This window comes from Betta splendens, chromosome 14, assembly GCF_900634795.4.
Source record: "Betta splendens chromosome 14, fBetSpl5.4, whole genome shotgun sequence".
Lineage (NCBI taxonomy): Eukaryota > Metazoa > Chordata > Actinopteri > Anabantiformes > Osphronemidae > Betta > Betta splendens.
The window spans coordinates 8,454,505-8,480,158 of NC_040894.2; the positions used below are offsets into that span (position 1 = coordinate 8,454,505).

Below are 25,654 nucleotides of genomic sequence, written 5' to 3' on the forward strand. Positions count from 1 at the left end.
ATGCATTTCCTGGAGGGCAATCAGCTTTTTTCATCTCGTCTCTAACTCCCTCGCTCTCGCCCTACCTCACTCTGCTTCCCTCGTCCCGATGCTTCATTCCAGCTGGCTTAGCTGTTTTGGAAGGAGTCTTTCTCGGGATGAAAAAAACAAGACCACAAAATTTAAAAAAAAAAAAAAAAAAAGGGGAGGGGGAAGTAAATTAGCCTGATTCTTACAAAGTGCTTGGCGAAGTTCGTGAATCGGGAACGGGGCAACGAACGAACGCAACCAAAGTTTTTTTTATTGGCACATTCTTCTGTTAGTGACACTTATTAGTGGGAGCGTTTCCTCAGCTTGGTTGACTTGCTGCACACGTCCCGCCACGGCATCAGCAGGCGCCCGCGGCCTCGTCCGCCTCTCTTTGACGTCCCCCTCTGAGGGACGAACCAAGTGACCCGCGCTGGGGAAAAAAAAGCGGAACGCGGCCGGAGCGGCCTCCGCGCCGGAGCGGCTGGCGTGTTCCTTTCCCGTCCGCGCCGGTCGCGTTCCTCCCAGCGCCACCGCCACAAACCACTGTTCCCACAGTATTCCCATGACTCTCCGCTGCCCCCCCTCCCCCCTCCACCCCGGAGGGCCCAGACTTCACCAAAAGACAGGAGGGCTGCGTTGGCGAGCTGTGAGCCGCTTTAGCCCACCTTCCTCACATCTGAGAACCTCTGTGAAATCCTAATCCCCAGAGCAGGGTGAAGCGCAGGCCCAGCTTGCCTGACCTCTCCGGTTGCCATGGATACAGCGCACTATAAATAAAACAGAGGGGGCTTTTTTTCAAGCAGTTTGGCAGGGCTGTGTGGCCTGCTCACTGGTGGGGCTTATTTTCTCTCTCCCTCCCTCGCTCCGTCTCTCCTCGCTCTCGTTCTGCTCCCCCTTTCACTTATTCTCTCAATCACCGAGTGTCTGTCCTCTTTCCGTCTCGCGATCCCCGTCTCCGTTGCTCATTCAGTACTTCCATTCAGCCGCCGAACGGGCCACCTGTATCGCAACTGTACCTGCGTTCGCATCCACTGTACCTTCATGCACTTCCTGCACTTTTCAATTAAATAAGTAAACAATGGCAAGTTGTGTAGTTGGCACCACTTCACGTCGCACAAAGCGCCACCTCAACAGAGTCCAAGTTGGTAAAAAAAGGAGACCTATTTCCGCGACGGCGGCGGCGGGAAGGCACGGAGAGTCGAGGGAGGGAGCGTGCTTACGCACTGAATCGGGACCGCGCTGCAGATTTGTGTCTGGCAAGGCGAATCTCTGGAGGCTGGAAAATAATTTGGTCATGGCTGTGGGAGGTTGCAGGGAGTGGGTGAGTGGGGGAGAAGGTTTGAGGGGTGACCGCTTGGCGGGGGAGGGAGGGGGGGGGGGGGGGGGGTTGACCGTCTCGCTATGGCGAAAACATGCTTGACACTTCATTCCTTTCCAGTTAATGTGGCGCGGGCTGCAGGATGTTAACCCTCCGCCTGCCTTTTGATGAGCCCTTGCATCACTTCCTGCCGGCGCTCCAGCCGGTGGACCGGATCGGTCCTTCCGGCCACGGGGGCGTGCGTCACGCCCGCGCTAGCCGAGCCCGGCGCCCCCGAAAGCGTCACGCTCATTCCAAAATTTGACCATCGCACGCCAGATAGCCTTCGTCCGCCGCGCTTCCTGGACCATCTGCCCCGGCATGAATTACACAACAGACCGGCACCGGCAAACATCCATAATGTTGCCTGGGAGACAGAGGTCGCATGAGAGGATGAGTCACCCAAACCCGGAATCACCCAGAAACCCACACTGTTGAACGGCCTCGTACCACGGTGCTCTTTACAGTTTGGCAGCATTGGGGAGGATTAGTGTCGTGTCAGTGCGTAAACTGCAGCGAGACGCTTGCCCTTGGCAAAGACAAGTTCACAGTTAAACTTAATGGGGCCCGAAACCGATACCTCGACAGGAACCCGCCTCGGCGGCGCTGAGCGCGTGCGTTTCCACGGCGGCCTCGGCCCGCGCGCGTTTTGCGCGGACCTGGAGAGTAGGGAGTTAATGCAGGCAGGGCTGTGGCAGTCCTCCTGCCCCTCAGCCAGATTAATCATGCAGGAGAGACACAGCAGGCCCCCGTTCATTCTGCCTGGGGGTGAAGCTGTGCCCGCATGCTCTCCGTATCACATGGCCCCGGCCCCCCCCTCTCTCTCTCTCCCCTCCCCTCCTCGCTCGCTCCTTCCTTCTCTACTGGGGGTGCTGTGGATGGAGCTGGTGGAGGAGGGGGGTGGGGGGGGGGGGGGGGGGGGGGGTTATTAGCGGTGTGCTGGAACGCCACAGCACGCGGCGCGGCTGCATAGGTTCCTCCCTTTCATCCGCGCTCTCTTATTTTCTCCTCTCCTTTCGCCGTTCGCGTCCCGTTTTTTCTGTGGGCGTGAGGCGAGTGAAGCGGGAAAGAGGGAGAAGGAGAAGAGAAAAAAGAAAAAAAAAACGGAGGAGAGCGAAACAGACGTCCGTCTCTCCTGCGAGGACACAACAACAGCCTCTCTTTCATCTGCCGTCGGAGGGCCCTGACGACAGCGGCGGCCAGGCGGGGGGGGGGGGGGGGGGGGGGGGGGGGGGGTGTGCATACCAAGGGACTGGCCACAGATATCTCCTGGAAACCGCGCGACGACGTCGCTGCGCTTCGCTGAACAGCGGCGGCCATTGTTGGGGCTCACTGGGAGACTGGGAGACTGGGATCCAGGCGGCAGCGGGCGCGCGCTGCAGCATTTCTCAACGTTTTTGCCGCGCGGCTTCGGTAGAAACTCGTTGTGTTCGATAGAAACTCATGCATACGCCGTGCATAAGTTCCCAACCAGTCCTTTGGTCGTGTTTACACGCTGGAGACCAAGGTCCTGTTGTCCATGACAACAGAACCTTGGTCTCTTTAGGTACGATGTGTGAGCTCCAGCATTGACCAACGTCCTCTTTAGGTGGACGTTGGTCAATGCTGGAGCTCACACACGTCAGATAGAGGAGGCTCCAGGTGTATTTGGACTTTACAGACTGAACAGACACTTTATGAGCAGGTTTAACACACGCCAGCCTGTAGCCTCACTGTTAACGCCGCCTTCTGCTGCTGCAGCAGGAATGGAAAAACTAAACCTAAGTTTGTTCAACTTTCTAAATTTTACTACAAAGCAGGCGCCAGTTACAACAATAGCTACATTCAATATGTGCTGTTCTGTCTCGTTCTGCGAGATATCTGACTTTTTGGAGGAGCGCGTTGCAGATGAGGCGCCGAGGGTCGAGCGGCGGCGCATCTGGCTCCAGCTGCAGAACACTTGCCCATTCAGCCTGACAAGAATGCGCCAGTGTTACCTGCTCAAGTTAAAACGCAGGGGATGTGTTTGCGAAGCAGCCGTGATGAGCCGCTGTCTTCTCAAACACATGCTTTAGTGCTTCCACCTCAGAGGGTCTTGCAGCTAATAAAAACAAGCTTCCTATAGACTTTATTTTACCACTTTCAGGCTAATTCGTGTTTAAATTGTATTAATGAGTGGACTTCACAGCAGCAGAGGGAATTACGCACTTCATCATTAATCACTGAGTGATGCATCATCTTGTACAGTGTTGTAATGTTGCTTTTATTCACCCCACTGAGCTGATTGGTTACAGTGCAGATTCGCCTTTAAATAGATGAGCCAGCTGCCGAACGCGAGCCGAGGTTACTGCAATCTGTAACGCGAATCAGAGATGCAAATGGGACACAATTCCTCAGCAAACATTTACATTTCGAACCTTAGACGAGACATAGTGGAAATTAAATTGGAGCCTGAGCGCATGAGCTTATGCAGCACTTGGTTCATGGCTGCTGATGTTTATCATATGATCACAGCTGCTGCTGATGATATTATAAATGTTCGGGTCCCGAATATAATAAATGTGACATTTTAGATTAGAAGTTCTATACTTTTATTGTTTCTCTGATTGCATCATACAAACGTGACAACTTCACAAGGGAGCATTTGAGACGCGCTATAAAACATCTTCGCTCTTGTCAAATATATAATGAACAGCCACAAATCTCATAAAAAAAAAGATACCTGAAAAAAACATCAACAACAACAACAACAAAAAGCTGGAGAAGCGCAACACGGAGCTGGATTATTTGGCAGCGACTGTCTAACTTGCCAGGATTTGATCCACTGGGAGTGACAGACGAGGCGTTTGGCACTGTCATTGGTCCACAACAGGTCGCGGCGCGGCTCCTGCCAGGTGGCGGAGGGAGACATTCATTGCATTATGACAAATAAACAACCCTGCACTGCTCCCGGGGAGGAGGCAGAAGACAGGAAGGAGTACCCTGCATCTTATTTCAGCCCATTACGCCTGAACCCTGCTTTGGGTTCAGAAAAAGACAGGGCGAGAAGGAAAAAGTCTGCAGCCGGACTGATGCGAACCGTCTGATGGGCGAAGGGAATAACTGAAGGTCAGCGTGTTGACGGGCGCCATGAACCGGACTAAAACGGATTTAAAAAAAAAAAAAGCATTAACTAGCAGATACGTGTGATGTCATCAATCGCGCACATACAAAGTGTTTACAGTACTGCAGCAGCCACAGACACGAGAGCGTTACATTCAGGCGCTTCCGCCGCGTGGACGTCCTCCGGCGCGGGTCCGTGGGGGGTGGGGTTACCTGACGGTGGGCGTGGTGCCGAGGCGCAGGTGGCTGGGCTTGGAGGGGAGGGGGGGCTTCACGCCCCGGGGGGCGCCCGGCGTCGGGGCCGCGGACGCGTCGGCGCTGAAGGCCTTCGTCAGTTGGGCCACGCGGCCGCGCCCCGTCCACGAGGGCGCCGGCGAGGCCTCTGCTGCACGAGAGAGGAGGAGGAGTTGGTGTTTCGGCATATGTACAATACACAAGATTTAAAAGTGACGGGCGGATTAAACAATGCTCTAATATCTTCATCTTCTGCCCAAACTTTGCTCACACTCTTCTAGTCGACAATTTCCCTCCTTTCCATTCATCGGCTGAACAGAGGTCATCCTTAGTGGAGGTATAGTATGGACACAGCTGGGTGTAGACGGTGTGTGTGTGTGTGTGTGTGTGTGTGTGTGTGTGTGTGTGTGTGTGTGTGTGTGTGCTGAGGTACGGTGTTTGGAAGAGGGTGTAATTGAGGGAGGAATGGAGGGAACAGGAGTAACGGAGGGAGGGCCACAGGGACGGCAATGGAGAGCAGACAGACGCTGCTCAGACACCAGAAGGCTTGAGGAGCCACATATTTTTAGCGTCATCCCCGGGGGACAGAGATATGTGAGAGCGCTGGCGTGCACGGCTACACACACACACACACACACACACACACGAGTGAAAAACATGCACGGGCGAACACACAGTTTGAATTTCAAAAGACACGTGCACAGTCTCACGTTACATTCAGGTCCACACACACACACACACACACACACACACGCTCATGGATTCAGTCACGCATGCAGCCATCTCTGACTAACAGCACGGCAGAGCACAGAGTCGCGCACAGACACGCACACAGACACGCACGCACGCACGCAGGTGGGGAACAGCCAAAACCACACAAGCACTCCTGGGGCCAGGAAACCTTTAAAGCTCGTGCTGTCTTCCAGGCATGAAAGGGAGAGACCTAAAGTAGCCTTTAAGGCGGTGTTATTGTTTATTGTTGTTTACTCTCCTCTCTCCTTCCCACTCCTCTCCCTCTGGCTCCGGCACCTCCTTCCAACCTTCCTCTTCCTCTTCATCTTCCTCTCCCCCTGTCCTGCCCTGCCTTCCTCTGCCCCCTGACCCGCAGTTCCTGTGTTAATGTCCTCTCGCCGCGCTGCGTGGGCTTGCCTCTGATTGTCTCGTTGTGTTGTGTGGTCACCACGGAAACCTTGGATAGGCTCCAGCAATTGAGGCTGACACACATTCAGGCACGCACACACAGACACGCACAGACGCAGACACGGGCGCTGGCGTGCACGCACACACACACACACACACACACACACGGTCAGAGAGTTTTTTGAGCTCAGAGCCTTGGTGCAGGTCTGATTGGAATGCTTAATCGAGAGAGAGAGAGAGAGAGAGAGAGAGAGAGAGAGAGAGACACGCAGATTTAAAGTGTGTACCCGTAACACCAAGGAATAAGACAACGGAGCGTTTCTTGACGCAAACCCGTAATCTTTCTCCACAGGTAACCTGACTAACCTGTTTTAAACACACCCAAAAGCAGCGCTCAGACCCCGCGCCTTTGTGCCTGAACCCTCCCCGGCAGCTGCGCTCTTCGCCCCGTCAGCACAAGCGTTAGTCATTAGCGCAACCCGCGAAAGGCGCCCGTTTGAAAAGGCGCGTCTCCCGCCCGCGCCTCGGGACGCCGAACAGGAGGGGGCGGCGAGCGCCGCTGACCACGCCGGTAGAAACTTACAGCGCAATCTGTCTCTTTTAAAGACCTCGGAGTCTGCGGCAGAGAGGGAGGGGGGGGGGGGGGGGCGCCGAAGTGGGGCAGAGGGCAGAATTCCCAAGCAGGACGTCTGTTGACTGAAGGGCAGGGTGGATACAAGGTGTGTGTGTGTGTGTGTGTGTGTGTGTGTGTGTGTGTGTGTGTGTGTGTGTGTGATTGTGTGTGCGCGCCTCGGGGTAGGCGTGGGGAGGAGGGGGGGGGGGGGGGGTGTTGTGGGGGCTGGGGCCCCTGTCACTTATCAGCGCTGGCTGAGCGTCGCCCTGGGCTAGAATCGGGAAGCAGCGCAGGAATGTGTGTCCTTCCCGCTGAAGGTGAAGAGAGCGGGGAGGGAAGCAGACCGACCGACCGACCGACAGACGCACACACGCCAGCTGCCGGAGACGGATACACGCACGTACGCCCAAAGCGTCACGCGCGTGCGCGCCCCGACCCGGACCCTCGCGCCGGCTCTACATGCTCGGCCGCGTCGCCGGCATCTCCGCCTCCAGTCCGCGCCGCCGCTTCTGACTCTCTGGAGCCCGCAGTCTGATCGGGCTCCAGTAAATTCACCCACACTGACGGCACAGAAAACGCTGATAAATATTGGAGAAAAGGTGGCAGTAATGACGACATCATTTACAGCTACTTGGGAGAAACCGTTCAGACGTTTCATTCACGCCGCACCGCGGATGAACCGGATCTCCATCCGCTCCTAATTGCGGCAAAACGCCGACTTGCGCGCGACTTCTCCACTTCCGGAGCGCTGCGTTGCGTTGCGTTGCGGGGTCAGAGCGGGTTTAGTCCTTCTCCCGGGCTAAATGCGCCGCCGCAGATTATGGAGTTCATCTACAAATGTTGCGTGGGCCTCGGTCCCTGCTCACAGGACTCAGAAATCCTTGTCATTACCCGCATTCAAAGGAAAACAGCTGAGGCACGAGCCTTATCCTCGTCTGCCTCCTCCTCCCCTCGGAACAAGCTTCCTGCCATTGTCAAAGACAGACACTCTGTCAGGATTTTTTTTGTCTGGAGTCAAGACACATTTATTCAAGCACTGTGTTCAGCCCACCTCCACTCCCACAACACCAGCTGTTCCTTTCACTTTCGCCCCTCTTCCCTCCGTTTGTCTGTTATTCGCTGCTCTGGCGTTGCCCACTGATCTCATATCCAGCCACTAATGTGGGCACCGACACGCACGCACACACAAACGCGCCTGTGCTGCCGTGATTTATTCTATCGCTACCATTCGCTCTCTCCTTCCTATTCAGATTTGAGTCATTTCTTGTTCCAGCAACACCTGATAAATCACTTTAAGGGCCCGTGCCTCCACAAACACTGTTCACGCGCTGTTTGATTGTGATGTTGTACGTTCAGTCCAGCGTCGGCACCTGAGTTTCACAAACATCTCATGTACTTTTGTCTCTCGACAACATTATTAAAAGCTTGTTGATTTTCGTGGGTCAGGCTTCTTGTATTTTTTTAATCTGGGTGAATTACAATAAACCTCCTGGATTATTTGGATAAAAAAAAAAAACAAGTGAAGAAGAAAACTGAGTTCCTGCTGATAATTCGTTCAATGGATGCTTGAGGCTGTGGTGCAGGACGGCTGCATTTCCAGCAGAGGGACCTTATGGAGATGAGACTTTATATCCCACTGGACGGGTTTTCTTACAGTATCCCTGTTTTCCACTGGATGGTGCTAAATCCCCCCCCAACGCTCCCCATTTCCCTACATAACTGGGTCACAGTATGGTGAATGAGCGCCCGGTCAATTCATAAGACCGGGGTCTATGTTTAGACAGTGGGACGCCGTCCACTGGCTTGTGATGAACGTGATAAGAAAAAGGGGCGGAGTCTATTTTAAACAGGATACTTTGACACCGCTGCTGATAACTGGCTACTTTGTCGCCAATACGTACATGCGTGTGATGTTATTTATGCGGCTGCTCGCGGCGAGACGGCGCCGGCGCCGGATGAGGTCGCTCAGTCGACGCCGGGGCGACTATTCCACAGTTTGACCGCGGCCGAGATGAATCTGCTTCTGCTTTGACCTACATTCAAAAAGCAGTGGCGCTCCGGCCTCTGCTCTGGCATCTCCTCCATCTAGCGCCGATGAGCCTTCGCCGCGCTTCGTTTCCTGCCAACCCCAGCGCTCGCTCGCACGCACGCTCGCACGCGCCCGTTACAATGGGGACGACGCCAACGAGCAGGTGTGCGGGGGCGATTCTGTACCGCGACACAAATCCCAGTCACATAAGCTTTTCCCCTCTAGGCTGCCTTCTTTTTTTTAACTCTGCCAGTCCATAAAGATTCCAGTGGGCTGAGGCACTATTTGGCCAGCACATTAGGTTTGGGGAAATAAATCCTTCCTCCTCGCTGCAACACTAGGAAGCCTATCTAGTATGAACTTTGTTCAGAACTGCTTGTGCCCAGCTCTCCATTATTATGCTCCGAGAAAACGCAGAGGAAACGGCTTCTCGGTTCCAGCTATTTGCTTTCTGCCACGTTGTGGACTCACATCCCCGTCCAGTCTTGTGTCAGTATATATTATGGACGTCTGCGTTTGTATGGAATAACATGGTACATTCATTAAGAGGTGGATGCTTGTTTCACTCACCTTTCCCTCCCTGCGTCTTCCTGGGTTCCTGCGAGTTCCCTGCTGTGCTGGTGTTGCTGGGGGCACTGGAAGGTGTGGCCGCCCTCGGACTGTCGGACCTGGTACTGAGAGGGCCGGGTGCTGCGTTGGCCGACGCCGGCCTCACCATGAAGTGGGGGGCTCTCGCGGGGTTCCCGGTGCAGCCAGCGGACTGGAGGCCCGACTTCTCCCCGCTCGCGCCGGGCGACTGCAGGCGGACGGGCGACAAAAGAAGACGGAGGGGTGCGATCAGTGTTGACAGCTAATTCACATACAGTGGGATTACTGTCAGGGCTGATTAAATCACCAGACAAATGATTCACCAAATTACAGCCATCCATTGACTACACTGCACTATAATGAAACACACAGGACTATGACCACTGATTAAGAGTCTAAGAACGTGTGGAGAGAAAATTAAGGTGACTTGGAAATCAAGCTGCCTCGCTAATCTTCCCTCCTGATCTCACGCCTCCTTAATCAACAATCTCGCTCTCCCCGACTGACTCCCTCCATCACTAAATCAACCGGAGGAAACCTGCAGCAGCGCTAGCAACCGCCACCGTTGCATATGCAACGCCGGCGCGGCCCCTTCTCCTTTCCAGGAACAAATCAGTCAATCTGCGAAGCAGCCATTCGACTAAATAATGACTCTTCCAAAATGAGGCTTAGCTGCAGGATTCGTGGACGTCAAATTGCTGAAGCCTCCGTAGGTGTGGATGTTCATTGCCACATCAGCATGGGTTGGTCACAGATGTGTTTGGGCCTGCATTAGAACGACTCTAGCCCACAGAAGAGGAGCTTGAGAGACGTTTCCTTCTGTGGCTAAAAGGGGAAAAAAAAAAAACACAGAACAGAGGCGAGCTCACGCGCCCAAACCTCAGGAGACTTTCCCACAATCCCATCCATCTGCGACTGACGCATTCTCCCTCTCTGGCGTTTTAATTCCCTGATCAAGTTCATCAACCATCTGTTCTAGGGCAGTCCAGAAATCCTGCCTTGCCTCTGTGATTCAGCTGTTCTTGCAGTATGTGTCACCTGCACGCACACACACACAAACGCGCGCGCGCACACACACACGAACGCGCGCGCACACACACGAACGCACACACGAACGCGCGCGCACACACACGAACGCACACACACACGAACGCACACACACACGCACACACACACACACACGAACACACACACACACACACACACACACACAGCGCGCCAGGGGAGATTGACAACCCGAGGCGGGAGAGATGATGCAGCCAGTGGGAGGACGGTTCAGTTGAGCCAGAGCCGCGAGGGGTGCGGCAGCACAGACGAGTTCGAGCACAGCGAGGGGGGAATGCCGGGAGAAAGACGATCTGCAGGGAGGCTGGGGGTGAGGGGACAGCTGGCCCAACCACCATTTCCTGTTACTAACCCAGGAAGGGACTGCGGTGAAAGGCACTCTGGCACGAAAGTCCCATTTTAAAAAATAGTCACCTAATTATTGCTGGATTATTTAAGGCTTTATGATAAAGCATGACGTTTAGTTCAGGCTCCAGTGCTTTGAAAAGCTGTGGAGCGTCCTAAAGGCCCAAACTAAAACACGGGGGCAGCGCAGAATGATGTTGAACTTTTTAAATGTGGTAATATACCTTTTCTGCTGCTGGAGGTGATAAATGCTCGCTCACTGACACCTGTGGGTTAGAGAGAGACATTACACGAGCGTCACGGGCCGGGCTGCAGCTGGAGAGCACCGCGCGGCGCAGTGAGCGGGACTCACCGGCAGAGGGAGTGAAGCGCTCCCCTCCTCGCGTTCCCCCTGTTTGAAGAGACAATGTCGCGTTATGGCACCGGAGGTGAGGGCCGTAATTGGACTGATCGGACGGAACGCAGGGTTTGAGGGTTGGTGGACGTGTTTTTAAAAAAAGGGTTCTATCCGTGGAGACGGAGAGAACCTTTCTCTTTCACGCGCGCGTGAGTGGGTGAGGCGAGGCGAGGCGCCCGCGGGGGGAGCAGACACTGGGCTGCAGCGCTCCGCGTTTCCGCCGTGCGAACAGATTTAGCTCAGAGAAGCATCGTGGCCGGGCCAGATGAGACCGTCCACCCCAGCTCTCGCTCTGGCGCCGTGTGTGCGCGGTTGCCATGACAACGCGGCAAATCTTGTTTTAAGATAGTGTGAAAAAAAAAAAGCAGGAGTCAGCCCTCACACGCACACTTCAGAAATCACCACCTGCGCACACAAACGCACCTCATGCATCAGCGCGGCAGAAATGAGAAGCCTAATTCGGTTGTTACCGCTACATTTTAATGGGTACTAATGTTTTTAGCGGCTTTGCTCAACATGTAATTCGCAGTTTTCACAAACTCCACTGCAAGTACATGAAAAGTCCACATTAACCTATGGAAATGATGCATTCGTGAAGAAGAGCAGTGATTTTAACGGGCATCCAGGACTAAACCATCAACAGCTCCTTATGTCAATCTGCTTTGTACAAACACGCTTTTCTACTAGAATCTAAATAAATGCATGTCGTTGTTGAATTGAAACCAATTGCTGTTTCTTGATCAAAGACAGAACTTGATGAGGTGCACAGGAACCACACGCACCTTTGGGTCCAGCGATACTCCAGGCTGTGAAACCGGGCTCTCCCTCTCCGCTCTGACCGGCTCCGCCGCCGCTTTGCTCTTCAAGATGGTTTCAACGCTGTGACACGACACAGTGTCATCTCAGTGTCTTACATAACACCACATTATACCGGTTTGTATTGGAAGAGCGCGTTACTATGCGTTGTCCTGAAGAGTCGGCGGCTTCTTCCCTCCGAGTCCGGAGCAGATGAACCTGGAGCTCAGCTCGTCCACCTCCCCGATCACCATCACCGCCACGTCTCCGTCCCGGCCGAGCAGCCAGCTCACGCTTTTACGGTTGTCTGTGGGGAACACGCACACCACCAGCTGATTCACCCAAAAATAATACAGACAACAGTTGTACAATCGCTTCTTCAACATTCTTATTTGAGTTGAGGGAAAACAGATTCACAGCAGAACCTTTTTCATAATTCAATGCACTCAAAATCTGAGATAATCTGTTTTTGCTGATTATCAGTATCAGGTGTAAAGAACTGAGATGATTTTGGTTCAAACACACTCTTAACTAACAGCTGGTGGCTGCCAAGCACCTCGATATGCATGAAACGGGAAGTTATCTAATTATGATAATATCAAGTCACACCTTAAAACCATTAAATGCCAATTTGTTTCCTATCGTAATAAACAGCGGATGAGCTCTTTCTTTGTGTTGGCTGTGTCCCAGTACGTCTGGGATCCCACGTAGGTCATGTCATATAGAGAACCAAGGTAACGCACGCGCTGAGGTGGAGACTGCAGGAACAGGATCTCTTACTTTCACAGCGAACTGGTTCTGCCAGCCCGTCCCGAGGATCACATTCCACCGGGACGGACCAACACCAACACCAACACCACTATGAAATCACAGCAAACCGACTACAGCGTCGGCTGCAGGCAAGATGGAGGACGGATGGAGGGGGAACGAGCGCTAAACCAGAAGAACACAGAGGGACCCGGCCTGTGCCTCCGGACCGGAACGGGCCCCTTGTGATCCGCTAACGGCGCTGGCTTCATCAAAACAAACGCGCGCTTGCAACCTTCACAACGCCCGCACACATAAAGTCGGGACGCCTTTGTTTTCTAAACACGTACGTTTCCTGCACGCTTCCCGTTTCTCCCCCTGCTAATTGTTAAGGCCGAGAGTAGTCCCACTTCCTATTTTTACACAGAGACACGAACTATCCACCACTTCCAGCATTTGTGTAGCTGTAGCCTGCCACGTCCATCCAGTCCCCTCCATTTAAACAGGTCCCTCTCCCCTCAGTCACTAGAAAGTGCTTTACAACAACTTTTCTGTGTTCATTTCACATATTTGTAATGTTGCATATTTTATATTTTCCCAACACTTTCTAAAAAGGAAATATAAAAAAAAATAAGGAAGCTGTCGTGTCCCACTGACTAGAGCGCGTCCTCTCATACTCAATATGTCCAGAGAATTAAAATGCAGAGAGGCAGCATTCTGCAGAAGGCGTCGAACCAGTTTAGGCCAGACCCACGTCCTGACGCTCAGCTCGTGTGGCTGGTTCCTTAGAAATGCAGCTCACACTCACAACACGGGACCGTGCACTTCCTCCTTTTTATTATCATATTCGTTTTATTGTCATATTCGTCTGCCGATCTGAAGCTCCCGTCGCACGCACGCGTCGGACGTGCTAATACTCTTCCCCGTCGCTGTGTGATGTAACTGGGAATATTCTAATAGAAATGTGAACGCGAAACATGTCCGTGAAGGCGAAAAGGAACCGGACGAGCGTCTCAGGGTTCAAATCAGTTCACCACGACGCTCTCTTTACTTTGCCTGTGTAAATGTTAACATGATCGGTAAGCGGGATGTAAATATTATGCATCATCAATCAAGCTGCTCTAATTGTTTAGGATTCGAAATCTAAATAAAAACGCTCAGCTTAGTGATGCAGAAATAGCCTTTGCTTCGTGGGACACTTCTTAGGCCAAGTTTGGACCTAACTTTGGCCTCAGCTGCTGAGATGATGGAGCTGGAGCGCTGACGGGAGCTGAAGTCACGCTCAACCTCACGCTTTGTGACGCCGCATCAGGACGACTGAACAACAGGATGCAAATGTGCTGCCCTGACTCACAGCGGCTTTGTGTGTGTGCGCGCTTGACAAACTTGAACAACAGGAAGACTTTCACAACACAAAAAAGGTGAGGTGGTGGCACGCTCACCCTTTATTGGCTTCTTCGCCTCCCCTGCCTCACTCTCCAGCTTCTCCTCGCGCTCCTTCCAGCGCCGCACCTGCTCCTGGCGCATCTTCAGGAACAGCGTCTTCTTCTGGTCCTCGTTCAGGGCGTCCAGGACGTCGGGGTCGATGTACATCTCCGTTAAAATCTGCTGCAGCATGTTGGCGGTCGACCGGAGGCTTCAGGCGGCGGCGGCGAGGAGGAGGCGGCGGCGCTGTCGTTTGGCTGGCAGCTTCTCGAGACGGACCGTGTCGGTTTATAGTCTCATGTTGGGAAACAACAGGACTTTGGCAGCTTTTTTGTTCTTTTTCTTAAATACTAAAATCACTTTTGCTCCTAATCAAGGTTCATTCTCACACACATTCTGCATCGTGTCACATACACCAACACACGCACACGCTCACACACTAAATCCAGTTTCCACGGCTTGGATGTCAGTTGCTGTTCACTTTGGACCCCATCCCCTGCACAAGATACAAGAAAAAAAACACACAACACAGTCTTACACAAGATTTGCTGCAGCCTGTCAACACAGCTGAAATGTTTCCCAGTCCCCACCCTTTTCTCAAAGACACTTTCCTTCCAGCCATTCATTTGCTAATTAGGCTTCAGTTGGCTGTCTTGTCCCTCCCTTCATGAATACGGAAGAACCCAAACCCTGTTCCCAAACTGACAGAAAGAGTCCGGCTCGAAATGGGAGGAGATTCTGAAGGAACGGGGCTGCTGCTGTCATCAGTGGCCCACTTCCCCCTCTCCCCTCCCTTTAGCAAACCCATGTTCCTTTCTCTCCCAAACTCCCACGAGATAGCGGCTCCATTTTAACATGGTCAGTTTCTGGTTGCAAGAAAAAAACAACACAAAAAAAAAACAAGGTCACAGCCCAAGAAAGCAGGAGCCGGGTTCTCCAACAAGGACACTGGAACACACTCCTCCAATCACAGCGAGTAGTTAAACAATGGCTACCACAGAAGCAGCACTTGGAGGGAAAGAAAGGTTGTCTCACTGAGAACTACTGCTGGAGCACACATGGGTGTCTGCTAAACACACTGTAGGATGCAGCGAGGGGAAAGTAGCAGCGGAAGTCAGTGGTAGGAAACGGTAGAGAGCTGTAGGAGAAGGGTAGAATTTGCCGAAGTACTCACAGTGGGATGTAGACAGCCGCTCCACAGCAGTGTGCTAACTAAGCTGGAAGACTGTGAGCGCCTCTGGGTCCTCCTCGTCTTTGTGTGTGTGTGTATGACTGGCTTGATGACATCACAACATTCCATAATGGCTCTCCCTCCCTCTCTCTCTCTCTCTCTCTCTCTCTCTCTCTCTCTCTCTCGCTGACACACACACACACACACTTTAAAGAATTCAGGATGTTGACCTCATGATAAAAAAATAACAGTCAACACCGAGGTAAAAGCGCCACATTATTTCTCAAACAGCCAGAACTATTATTATTATTCTTGTTTACTTTATCAGAGGTAATGGACGCTCCTGAACGCTGTTGTTTTCAGCCGGCGTGTCAGTGCAAGAGGGGACCGTGACAAACGTTTCAGCTGTGCCTCCCTCAGCGGGTGCTGCTGGCTCAGCTTCGTGACTGGGTCCCTGTTGCTCCTCACCAACGCTGGCTGTCAATCAAGCCACCACCAGCAGGTGTGTCAAATGAATTATACAAAGAGGAGGGTCCACGAATCTGCCTTTGTGAAAGTCCCAGAGGACCCCGAAACACACAGAGAGAGAGAGAGGGGGGGGGGGGGGCAGAGTATTAATGAGGCAACACCTCACAGCTATCAGCAATTTGGAGTCTAATTAACTTGACTGCGTGCGTCCACTGTGGAAGGAAACGTATGCAGACAACACACAGAACGACCAAACCTTGCAACATCAAAAGAAAAAGAACTGCAGCGAAGTTGTTAAACAGAATCAATACCTATAATATTTCTCACATGTATTTATCAAGCACTGTGTTTTATGATATGCACCAAAGTATTAAAGGCATCTTGGAGAATCAGCACAATTGATTTCAGTCATAAACGTAATAAGCAATATAATAAAACATATTATGTACTAAAGTGTATGTAGTAACTATATACATATCTCTATAAATACATGAACGGAATAACGGATACCTCGTGGTATTTATTTATTTGAAGCCAAAGGAACGTCCCTCTCGGCTGAGACTCTTCTTCTTCTGTCCCCTCTGTCATTTATAGGTAGACATCACCCTCTGGTGGCCAAAACCAGGAAGGCACGCTTTGAATTACGTCACCACCAAAACCTGCTTGACTCCTTCAGAATAAAGCACTAAATAACAAATTATAGCAAAAATGGAGGCAGTGCCAGGGCAAAGGCTGCATATCCAAACATTTGCCGCCACGGTGGCTTTCTGAGGCTCACCAATACCACACCACACACAAACGCATGTAGATGCTCCAACACAAAAGGTGAAAAACAAAAGAATGTTGTTCATTTGAGCAAGTCATTCAGAAAACCCCCTGCTGTGAAGGACGGCTCGGGAGATGATGACCATACAGCAGATTGGCAGCAGAGCCAAACTAAATTCAGGCTATTATTAAATATATGTTTTATATATAAATGATCAATACTGACTCAAATGTGGTTTATTGTCAGTTGTGATGTGCTGCAGTTGTGCTTCCAGCGTGGTGAGGAACCACTCCTCCGTCGGGGTTCTTGGATGAAGAGCAAAGTCAAAGTCTGGGTTTGCATCTGGGCTGGTGTCCAACGTAATGTAGCACAACCCTTTTAGTATATTTACTCACCTCCTGACCAATGTCCTGCCGAAATGCCTTTGAACGTGACTGGGCCCTGAACCTGGAGCGTTTGGGTTGGTGGAGGACACCAAATGTCCTCAGAAAAAGCTGGAAAAGGTTCTCAAGAGATGGTACAGGACGTGTGTCTGTGTCATAAGTCAGCCATGGCTTTACAACAAAAAGGCCACTGAGAGATATGACCTGGCCTTGAGTCAAACCATTTATATCAACCCATTAAAATACAAATTAAACCCATACTCAAATTTTAATTTGTTGTGCTTAAAGGTAAAGCTTAACATGTAGGTTCTGTTGGGTCATGACTTGTTCTTTATAAACAGAGTGACCCAGAGAGCAATCAGTGCAGACAAATTGCATAGTCAGGATGAACAGAGAACAAAGCAATGCTTTATTTTACAGCCTGGTGTTACATACAGTACTACTGTAAAAATCTAGAAGACATAAGTGATCAGCTTCTTGTCACTGCAAAGTTTGCATTTTAAAGGCTGTAAAATTAAGCTTTAGTACTTAATATGGTTGCAAATGTAGAGTCAGACGTTACAGACAACACTACATCAAACTAAAACATTGATTTTAAATGAATTGCTGACATATGGGAAGGTGGGCTCTTTTCCAACAAGAAATGAAAAATGAACAACACATACAGTTTGAATGGAGGTTTTCCCTTATGGGTAAATTAAATTTATTCTTAAAATTTGTCAAATATACATAAATTATACTGAATGCATCAAAACCAAATGCGCAAATCAAATACCCTCTTTAAAAATAAAAGAGGCAACAGAAGAGAGAACGACATTCTTTGTTGAGATCATTTAAAACAAGTATTGGTCAGGCATTTTATTAACCTGGAAAAGCAAAGTGCTACACACAACAACCACTGAAGACAGTTCACCATACACCTTAATGAGGATTGGACTGAAGCACCTTTACTTAGCTTAAAGCTAAAATGAAGATCTTTTCACAAAAACTCCATTGTGTGTTTATCTTCAACGACCCATAAGCCAAGTCGACCCTTTCCTATAGGGAGGCATACGTACAGTGATGTTGTTCTATTTCAAGTTAAAATACTTAGTGAACTACTTGACCCAACAGGCTGCTAAAGACCTTGGTTTACAATATTTTCCTCCAGGAAGGAGACTTGAGTGCAAATAAAGGCATACATCACCTTCATGAGAAATAAACATGGAATTCAGCCACGTGCTTTCAAATAGTAATCATATATTTAATTGATATACATATATTGCCACCATTGGCACATAAGATATTGCACACAGTGATGAAATGTTGCACAGAAAAAAATTGATATTTTTTTGTGGGCGAAATCATTCCAAAATTACAAATAATGTGGAATAATGCTGAAAAGGTAGAACTACGTAAAACAAACAAAAAAACAAACAAAAACAAAACAGACATGCTTGCTACTCCCCATTAATTGAGCGACTTGCAACTTACACATAACTATCCAAGCCACGGAACAAGCATTTGGAGGGGGCTTGCCAGTGTCAGCGTAACATCTCAGGCCACTACGGATGTTCCCGATCAGCCCCTGCTCTCCCTGCTAATGCACTTGGACAGTGAAGAGCCAACTCTTCCGCATCATCTTGCATCTAGGTGACCACCCCCTTCCATGTTTACATGTAGGCCGATACCTGGATGGCTAGGGAAAGGGGATGGCAATGAAGTCAGGGAAGAAGGGAGGGAGCAGAGAAAAGTTAAGAATCCTGCTCCTGTTCTTTTAAAGGGCTCGTAACGAACCCTTTTAGCACCACGAGTCGTGCACTAGCTCACAAGGGGGCTGAGACACAAACAAAATGGAATCAAGAAAGAGAAAACAATAACAAAACAAGAAGCCAAACTGCGATCCAAAGCACCAGGCCAGCGTGTAAGCATGCGGAGTGTGTAAGGCACCAGGTTGTTTATATGCTGAAGAGGATGCTCCCAATCAGGTATCGTTTAGGCTATACCAGAGGCTCCAAAAATAGGTGGTCAAGGACAGTCTAGTTTGCTGGTTTCCAGTCAATCTAAACATGGGAGCAATCATTTAATTCAATACTGAGGTAAAAGTGACGTTATCTGATTGTTGCCAGTTTCTCTGGAGTTTACTGACAGAGTTTATAAAACTGCTATCACACATCTATGAGATGCGACTGAACTGGAATACAACCAGTTGTTTTCCATGGCGCAGCCCAATATTTACAATTAGACCAAAACAGAATCTCATCACCCCGCAGGTAGAGTTTTGGGATCAAATCTATATATATCCAAAGTTGCCCCACTGAACTTCACGTCTTCACACGGTAAAACTCGTAAGACTGGGCACAACCATTGACACACAACTGGAGGTTCAGCAACAGGTAAATTGAACCCTCTTCATCATGGCTTATCCAGGTGTGCTCCTCAGTGGCCCTCCTCATAGTGTGATGGTGATATTGTAATTACAGCTCACAAGATCGCTCCTCGACAACCACGCCGTTAAAACAATTTTCCACTACGACTACACCAAGCCTTTGGATGGAATCACTCAGCACTCGAACTTGACATTCGTACAATGTAGGCAGATAAAGATACACATGGAAGGGTCCTTGAGCCAATATTTTGGGAGACCAACAAAATCTATCTTAGTGCAGATTAACATGCAGCAACAGCACTCCTTGGCACCATTTAGACTTTTATGACTGGACAAGATCACAAAATATTTCAGATGTACAACAATGCTCTGATGGATTTTGCCTCCGTTTTCCAGACCACTAAGCCAATCAACACAGTACGTGAGGGGCGTCTGACTTGTTAAAGAATCTGAAATTTGGGCCATTTGCTACATGTTGTCACTGCATTTCCTATATCAAATACACATTTAGTACCTTTAAAATTAACACATTGCATTAACGACGAGACACAAAGGTAGTCTATAATATATCCATCTGCATGGCAACAATTTCAACTGAAACAAAAAATTACAATATTAATATATCTCTTTGAATGCCTCTGGCAAACGTAATCATGTCAATATCCATTGACCAGTTCAATATATTTGATTTTTATGCAATGCATATTGCACAACAAATAGAGCACTTATTTTCATTTCATGAAAATGCCTACATGTTCCTTTTCATACTGCATGACATCTAACCGTTTTCCGAAGCACGCCTAGCCCTCATATGATTTATGTGTAAACACATCTCTACTCACAGGTAAAGGTAAATAGGATGGCAAGTACATGTGACAACCTTTTACAAAGTTTTTGGAATTTTGGTCTTAGAAATTAAAATATCTGATTTGTGCTGAAGTCGTTAGCTCACATGAAAAGGAAATGTCTTTTTCTCGGAACTCGGCAATTATTCCATTTGAACATTGCAAACACTTTTTTTTTTTTACAATAGCTTTAACTGGTACAAAAGTTTTCTGTTAATAAGGGAAATAAACACTCAGTTCAATATTGTCAAGTAGGAAACAATGTTCAAATATAATGTTATTACTTTGTTTAGCAGCCTGTTAACTGTATTAATGGTGGATAAGTGGGGTAACATCCAGCGATGAGTGACAACATGTCATAACTGTCAGGTTGTGGAGGTTTCTTATATCGTGGGTGATGCTCCCTTGGAGTTAAACCATTACAGTTAAATCTTTAGATTTCTTTCTTTATACAGTAGAGTTTTTAATTATACTTCTCTTGTTATTTTCATTACTCTTGCATGTTTTTGCTCTCTCTCTATATCAATCTTCGTCCCCATCGTCCGCCTGCATCTCCTCTTGTTGCTGCAGCTCGCATGCCCTTTTCTCCCGCTGCTTCTCCTGGATCTTCTTCATCTCCTCGGCGTAGTTAGAGAAAGTATTCCCAAATTTGGACCACACTTTATAGGGCACCGTGATCGAGTTGCGGTACGTTGGCTTCACTTCGCTTACCCTCATGAACACACCGTACTTATTGGATCCGACATCGAAGAAGAACCGCTTGTTGTCCACAGTCAATGATGACCCTTCGGGCAACTCTGCGGGCTCGTCCTCTACACCGTAATCGTCAATAAGTTTAGCCAAAGCGTCACGAAACTCAATAAGTCCCTGCGCAGGCAGAGCAATCGTCTGGCCTTGCGTGGATCCCAAACCGGGCCCCCGGTTAACGGTCTGTCGAATCCTCAGAAACCGTCCCCTCTGGTTCTCTTTCAGATCCATGTAGTATTTCCGATTTTCTCGGACCAAGAACTCGCTTTTAAGTGCTCGCCGGGGCTCGTCTTGTACCATCCCCGGGTTGCTGGGCCCCAGCTGGGCATAATGTTCGATGAAGTCCCCCAAGTAGTCACGGAACTCGACCGCCACGGACATGGAGAGAGTGAGGCGGCTCTTGTTTCCACCGGCCCCGACTTCAGCTATCTTTAAGAAGCGGCCCTTCGCGTTCTGCTTTACGTCCAAATAGAAGCGTTTGTTCTGGATGTCAACACGCTTCGACGCCAGCTCTTGTGTCTCGTGCTGGAGCCCGGAAGCCGAGCCCGCCCCTCCTGTCGCTAGGTGCATGGAGCCGAAGCCTGGGCCCGTGGCTGCTCCTCCCTGCTCACTTCCACTGTCTCTGTCCGCCATGATGCTGCCTGCCTGCCTTCTCCCTCTGTCTGCTGCAAAGCTACTGCCAGCCAGCGAACGCCAGAGCTCTCGCGAGATCTACACAGGGGTATGAAAAAAAAGCCAGGGCGAGACGTTAGTGCAGAGCCAGGATGGAGTGTATTCTCCTCCAAACTGTGCAGTGTCATGAGGTGTCATTTATATGGAAACGAAACTAAAGCTTGTTTGGAAGACGGCTTTCTCCAACAGAGAGGCTTAGTTTCCATTTATCGGCACCGCCTGTGAAAAAGAAGGTGCTTTTGCTGGGTTACCTGGAAGGACCCCAGCTTTCCAAAATAAAAGCAGAAAACCACTGTACTTTCAGAGGCATCTAAGGACATCACACGGGTCTCGGTCACATACTCGTCTAATGTGAACGTGTTTGTTGCGGTGGCCTGACATTAGTAAGTGCTGCCTGTTTCATTAAGCCTGTCTGTCATCAAACATTTGACCAGATGAATTAATTTGAAAGGCATATGAAAATCCTGTCTTGAACATTTAAACTTACGCAACTAGCTGCGTCTAACTTGCCTCGTCTCCTTTTCTTTTTTTGAAATGTTTAATGCTATTGTGTTAATTATAATGGGACCCAATTAAGATGTGACGCTAACGCGTCTGTACAGACTAGTATAGACTGCCTGTGGCCTGCATCCCTACGCTACGAAAACTGCGCTGCTTCTTTTTTTCGTTATAGCCCCATTACTCAATATTGATTGGGGCCTACTTCTCGCGTGAATTGTAGTCAAAATCCCGCTATTTATTTCTAAGCATCTGCCGCGCAGGTAGTTCTTCCACAACTCCAATTCAAACGCGTGTTTCAAGCGTTAGCTTACTGCAGGCTGTTGTGCTATTCCAGTCGTTGTAGTTGCAGACGAGGAAACTGTCTTCAGAGCGACATTTGGCTGTTACAAACTTTGCGGAATAGGAAGAGAACCAGGTAAACTGACGTTCGTAGCGTACAGCGGCTAAGCCTAGCTTGGAGGGGAAAAGCATCCGTTTAAACCCAGCCCCTCATACGTTCACGGGCCGATGGTCTTATAATATACAGTTCAATCACGGTGCAAAACAGGTGGGCCTTCCAGTCTATCGCCAGAACAATGGGTGGGAAACAATGATTTTTAAACTCGGACGTCTGTGCGTTTATCAGGCCACGTTATTTGTCTCTTTCGGCTACCTATTCAATCTGATTCATGACTTCAGTTTATACCGGTCCAGCACATTCGGTCCATTCAGACGCCACTCATCTGTCCACACCTGGGCAGACTGCTGTGTTACTGGTAGACTGGGCCTAGCCTCATTCCTCACCTCGTCTATGCTGTCTGGCTTCGCATCGGTGCCAGGTGACGCCAGCTGCGTGTCTCTTCTCTCTGTATCGCACTAATAAAGCAGCGTGAGACGGTGCTGGATGCGTCTATGTACAGATGAGCCCTGCCGTGAATACAAGGCCGCCATCAAGCCTAAACCTGTCTGAAATTGGGCCTGCTATTCCTGGTTAACATTTAGCCTGTTTCAGGTCAACACAATACACGAGACATTTACCTGTTATTAGTTCCTTGTGCAAATTCAAGTCCCGTTCTGGCGATCTTTGCTGCGCCGTAACAAATCTTCATTTTCGTCCACCTGGAAACAAACTCGATTGCGCAAACCTTTCACAAGAAGCGCAGGCTGCATGCGACGTTTCTTTATTTTTTTCTTTATTTTTATTCACGCTTATTTCGTTAACCTGGTAAGTATTTTACTCTCCATGAATTCGCACACGTTATTCTAATAGAATTATATAAATTGCGATTTTTACGTATTATTAAAGCTCAACGTTCGCCTCGACCTTGTGTGACGCAGGCATTCTCTATAGAAGTCGACCTGCGCGTCAGCGTGGATGAGCGGTTTGCGCTGGTCCCCGAAGTCTGTAAGTACAAATGATTTCACGTCCTTGTCTAAACGCAAAGGTATCATTCGTTCTACTCATTTGACAAGGATAAACAGCGATTTTTGAACGTGCAAAATATTGGCCCGATTTCAGAAAAAAATGAATAAATAAGAAACCTTTAAGTGTCTTAATCTGAGGGCCTTTGTGGGATCCGCAAATCAAAGCCTACTCAGGAAACTATTTAACTATTTAAACAAATTTATTTCAGTCTAGAGTTGTCGCACATTCCAGTCACACGCTGGAATAATATTAAACACACATGGAAAACGTTGTTAAAAGTCCCCGTTGTCCTTGCACATATAACAATCATAACACATTTTGTGAACAAAGCTTTGGTCATCATTAAAGTAAAAAAACCAACGTTTAAGCAGCGTATACTAACATAATGTTCTATGGACGAGAAGACGTGGTAATAAATAGAGTCTAAATACGAAACGCTAGAGTAGATAGTTAGAATATATTAGCTTAATGCATAGGTTTATAATGTTCATATTAATATGGCCAAAATTACACAAGTAAATTAAATAAATTCCTATTACAGAGGTTAAAGCCTTTAATTATTAATATAACAACCACTGGCCTTAAAATACAGTCAAAAACGATCTATGAATAAGTAACTTGAATTTAGCCTATAACAAAAGTTTAAAAATTCTACATACAATTAAGGGTTAAATTTGTGCTGCTGTCTCCAGTTCTACTGGTACGGGGCGAAAAGTTGATACAATAATCACGTGAGTCGTGTTAAAATACGTCAAAGGTCACCAGGCCTCCTACTGAGCTTTGATCCATAATGTTTGAGGCAGCCTAATAAATTATTATTGATCATAATAAGACAAACCACCATAAGTGAAAAAACTTAAATTAAAGGCATTTAAAATATTGCTTATTTATTTAGATTTTTTTTTCTGATTTTCATCATAAGGCGTTTTGTGTGAGCATGGTGGACTTTTTCATTTTTCCTATTTCTGATTATTTCCTCTAGTTTCTAAATGTTGGAGCGCAGCTGGGGATGACCTTATTGTGCCACGGTTTGCTGAAATGCTTCTTTCTTTTTATTTTTCTTAACCAGGATGGTTATGAGATTTGAAAACTGTGTGGGTGAATCTACTGGCCTATAAGTGATTAGCCTAATTTCCATATTATATGTTGATATGATGTCTTGTTCTTTCAATATAGACTATACATTTTACCAAACCTGATTAGGCAGCTCATTTCCTCTCGTTTCCACCCCCGATTTGTCTGTTGAAACGTGTCGATTAGACTTTGACTTTTTAGTTCAAACTCTCACCCTGCGACATTTTACACTTGTCTCTTCTCTGCGGGGTCATTAGGAACCTGTCCCTGTCTGAGGGAGTTTCAGTTGCTCCGAATATTGCATGTTCTCTCAACAATTTCCGTTTTCACGCCGTTTTGCAATCGTGAACGTTAATCGGAAACAGCAGCTCTGTTCGGACTCCAACAACACGTCCAGCGACGATTTCAGCCTCAAAAAGGTGTCGTCGCAGTTTGTCTGGTGTGATCGCCTCACAAAGTTTTGCCCTACATCCCAGCACAGGAATGCGGTGGCGCCGCTCCAAATGCAGCACCGGTACTATTTCATCTCCGACGCACGCTCGTGTGCTGATATCTAAGTTATAACTATAACCTGCGAAGCGATGACATTTGCTTTGCTGCATGGCAGGACACTTAATGCTGCAGGACGGTAACAATCCGGGTGACATGTAAATAAAGCGTCATTCGGCCAATCGAGATCCCGTAACCTACCTTACCCCGCTCAGTCTGCAGACGGTGCGCCTTTAAAGCCTCGACAGCGTGCCGCAGGAGACGAGACGAGGCAAAAGACACATGTGAATAAGCTCGGGGGCCTCGGTGACAGCACCGCGAACTGCTTCTGTTTGCAGCACAAGATGGACCAGAAACGGCGAGTCGTGGCACGGAGAGCGACTCACGCACAAGTTCAACGCCGCACGTTTCACCTCTGATGTCAACACGCACTGTGGGAGCTGGATGGCCGCGCGCCCCCCTCTGGCATGAGCGGGGAACTGCAGCGTTGCCGTGTTAAGGTAACAGGTACGGCAACATTTTGGCCAACTGTATGAAAGACCGCGTCTAAAAAGATGAGGGGACGTTAACTGTCGTAGCATCAGATTAATTTTGGGGGGGGTCTCTTCTGACACTTGTCCCACATGGTTCAGGAGTAATCTGACTCCTATGCAGGAGATTGTGCTTCTGTTCTCCTGTTAGTAAGGCGGTAAAGATTTTAAGTCATCCAGGTGAGTTTGTCTGAAAGTCAGGGTTGCAGTTGTTTAGAGACACTTTGCTGTATTTTTTATAGGAGCCAGAGAGTCTGACACATGCAGCACATACATATGCGTCAGCGTCCTATAGGCTTAATTTATAGATCTTGTTAAATTTCAGCACCACGGAGAGCTGCCAGGTCAGTGTCGACCAAACATTAAAGCAAGTGTAGATTCAACCGCATCAGTATTCGTTTGAAATACAT

At 48.9% G+C, this 25,654-nt stretch overlaps 3 protein-coding genes and 1 long non-coding RNA gene across 17 annotated transcripts in view; 2 read left to right on the forward strand and 2 right to left on the reverse strand.

The window, feature by feature from the left end:
- Positions 1 to 3,912: 3,912 nt before the first annotated feature.
- Positions 3,913 to 15,197, reverse strand: zgc:100829 (uncharacterized protein LOC445149 homolog). 5 transcript variants are annotated; one of them, XM_029174108.3, is made up of 9 exons: positions 15,000 to 15,197; positions 13,843 to 14,321; positions 11,816 to 11,960; positions 11,641 to 11,737; positions 10,814 to 10,852; positions 10,686 to 10,727; positions 9,034 to 9,259; positions 4,661 to 4,829; positions 3,913 to 4,484 (listed from the first exon to the last, which is right to left on the reverse strand). In XM_029174108.3, the coding sequence occupies exons 2-9, from the start codon at positions 14,015 to 14,017 to the stop codon at positions 4,340 to 4,342; spliced, it is 1,038 nt and encodes a 345-aa protein (XP_029029941.1). In that variant the 5' UTR covers positions 14,018 to 14,321; positions 15,000 to 15,197; the 3' UTR covers positions 3,913 to 4,339. The 5 variants fall into 5 exon arrangements, with proteins under 5 accessions (XP_029029941.1, XP_029029940.1, XP_029029942.1 ...); XM_029174107.3 differs by having other exon boundaries at positions 4,661 to 4,832; XM_029174109.3 differs by lacking the exon at positions 10,814 to 10,852 and having other exon boundaries at positions 4,661 to 4,832.
- LOC129602968 (uncharacterized) lies at positions 10,758 to 12,320 on the forward strand. Its single transcript, XR_008692470.1, has 2 exons — positions 10,758 to 10,889; positions 11,605 to 12,320. It is a non-coding gene; the product is annotated as an uncharacterized LOC129602968 (long non-coding RNA).
- Positions 15,198 to 17,286: 2,089 nt separating the features above from the next.
- puraa (purine-rich element binding protein Aa) lies at positions 17,287 to 25,054 on the reverse strand. Of its 3 annotated transcripts, none has more exons than XM_029174140.3 (2): positions 24,916 to 25,054; positions 17,287 to 21,284 (listed from the first exon to the last, which is right to left on the reverse strand). In XM_029174140.3, the coding sequence occupies exon 2, from the start codon at positions 21,204 to 21,206 to the stop codon at positions 20,349 to 20,351; it is 858 nt and encodes a 285-aa protein (XP_029029973.1). In that variant the 5' UTR covers positions 21,207 to 21,284; positions 24,916 to 25,054; the 3' UTR covers positions 17,287 to 20,348. The 3 variants fall into 3 exon arrangements, with proteins under 3 accessions (XP_029029973.1, XP_029029972.1, XP_040929784.1); XM_029174139.2 differs by lacking the exon at positions 24,916 to 25,054 and adding an exon at positions 22,764 to 22,903; XM_041073850.2 differs by lacking the exon at positions 24,916 to 25,054 and adding an exon at positions 22,530 to 22,668.
- Positions 21,917 to 25,654, forward strand: part of nrg2a (neuregulin 2a) — a 57,637-nt gene continuing 53,899 nt past the window's right edge. The window contains exons 1-3 of one of the 8 annotated variants that reach the window (XM_055502100.1): positions 22,881 to 22,950; positions 23,064 to 23,130; positions 25,053 to 25,221. Coding sequence is in view for 2 of the 8 variants with exons in the window: in XM_055502103.1 (XP_055358078.1) it covers positions 22,894 to 22,950; positions 23,064 to 23,130 (124 nt within the window). In the remaining 6 variants the exon portion in view is untranslated. Of the gene's footprint in view, positions 22,162 to 22,818; positions 22,951 to 23,063; positions 23,131 to 25,052; positions 25,222 to 25,654 lie in introns of those variants that run through there. The other 7 variants (XM_041073847.2, XM_055502103.1, XM_055502101.1 and 4 more) reach the window with 7 other exon arrangements.

What these genes read in the sequence shown, in the direction of transcription:
- zgc:100829 (XM_029174107.3), bottom strand. Translation starts at nt 14,017, where the DNA reads ATGCTGCAGCAGATTTTAACGGAGATGTACATCGACCCCGACGTCCTG. An exon ending in CACCTCCAGCAGCAGAAAAG is followed by an intron (nt 9,260 to 10,685) that starts GTATATTACCAC and finishes GTCCGCCTGCAG; the next exon opens with TCGCCCGGCGCGAGCGGGGA. An exon ending in GGCACCACGCCCACCGTCAG is followed by an intron (nt 4,485 to 4,660) that starts GTAACCCCACCC and finishes AATCCGTTTTAG; the next exon opens with TCCGGTTCATGGCGCCCGTC.
- puraa (XM_029174140.3), bottom strand. Translation starts at nt 21,206, where the DNA reads ATGGCGGACAGAGACAGTGGAAGTGAGCAGGGAGGAGCAGCCACGGGC.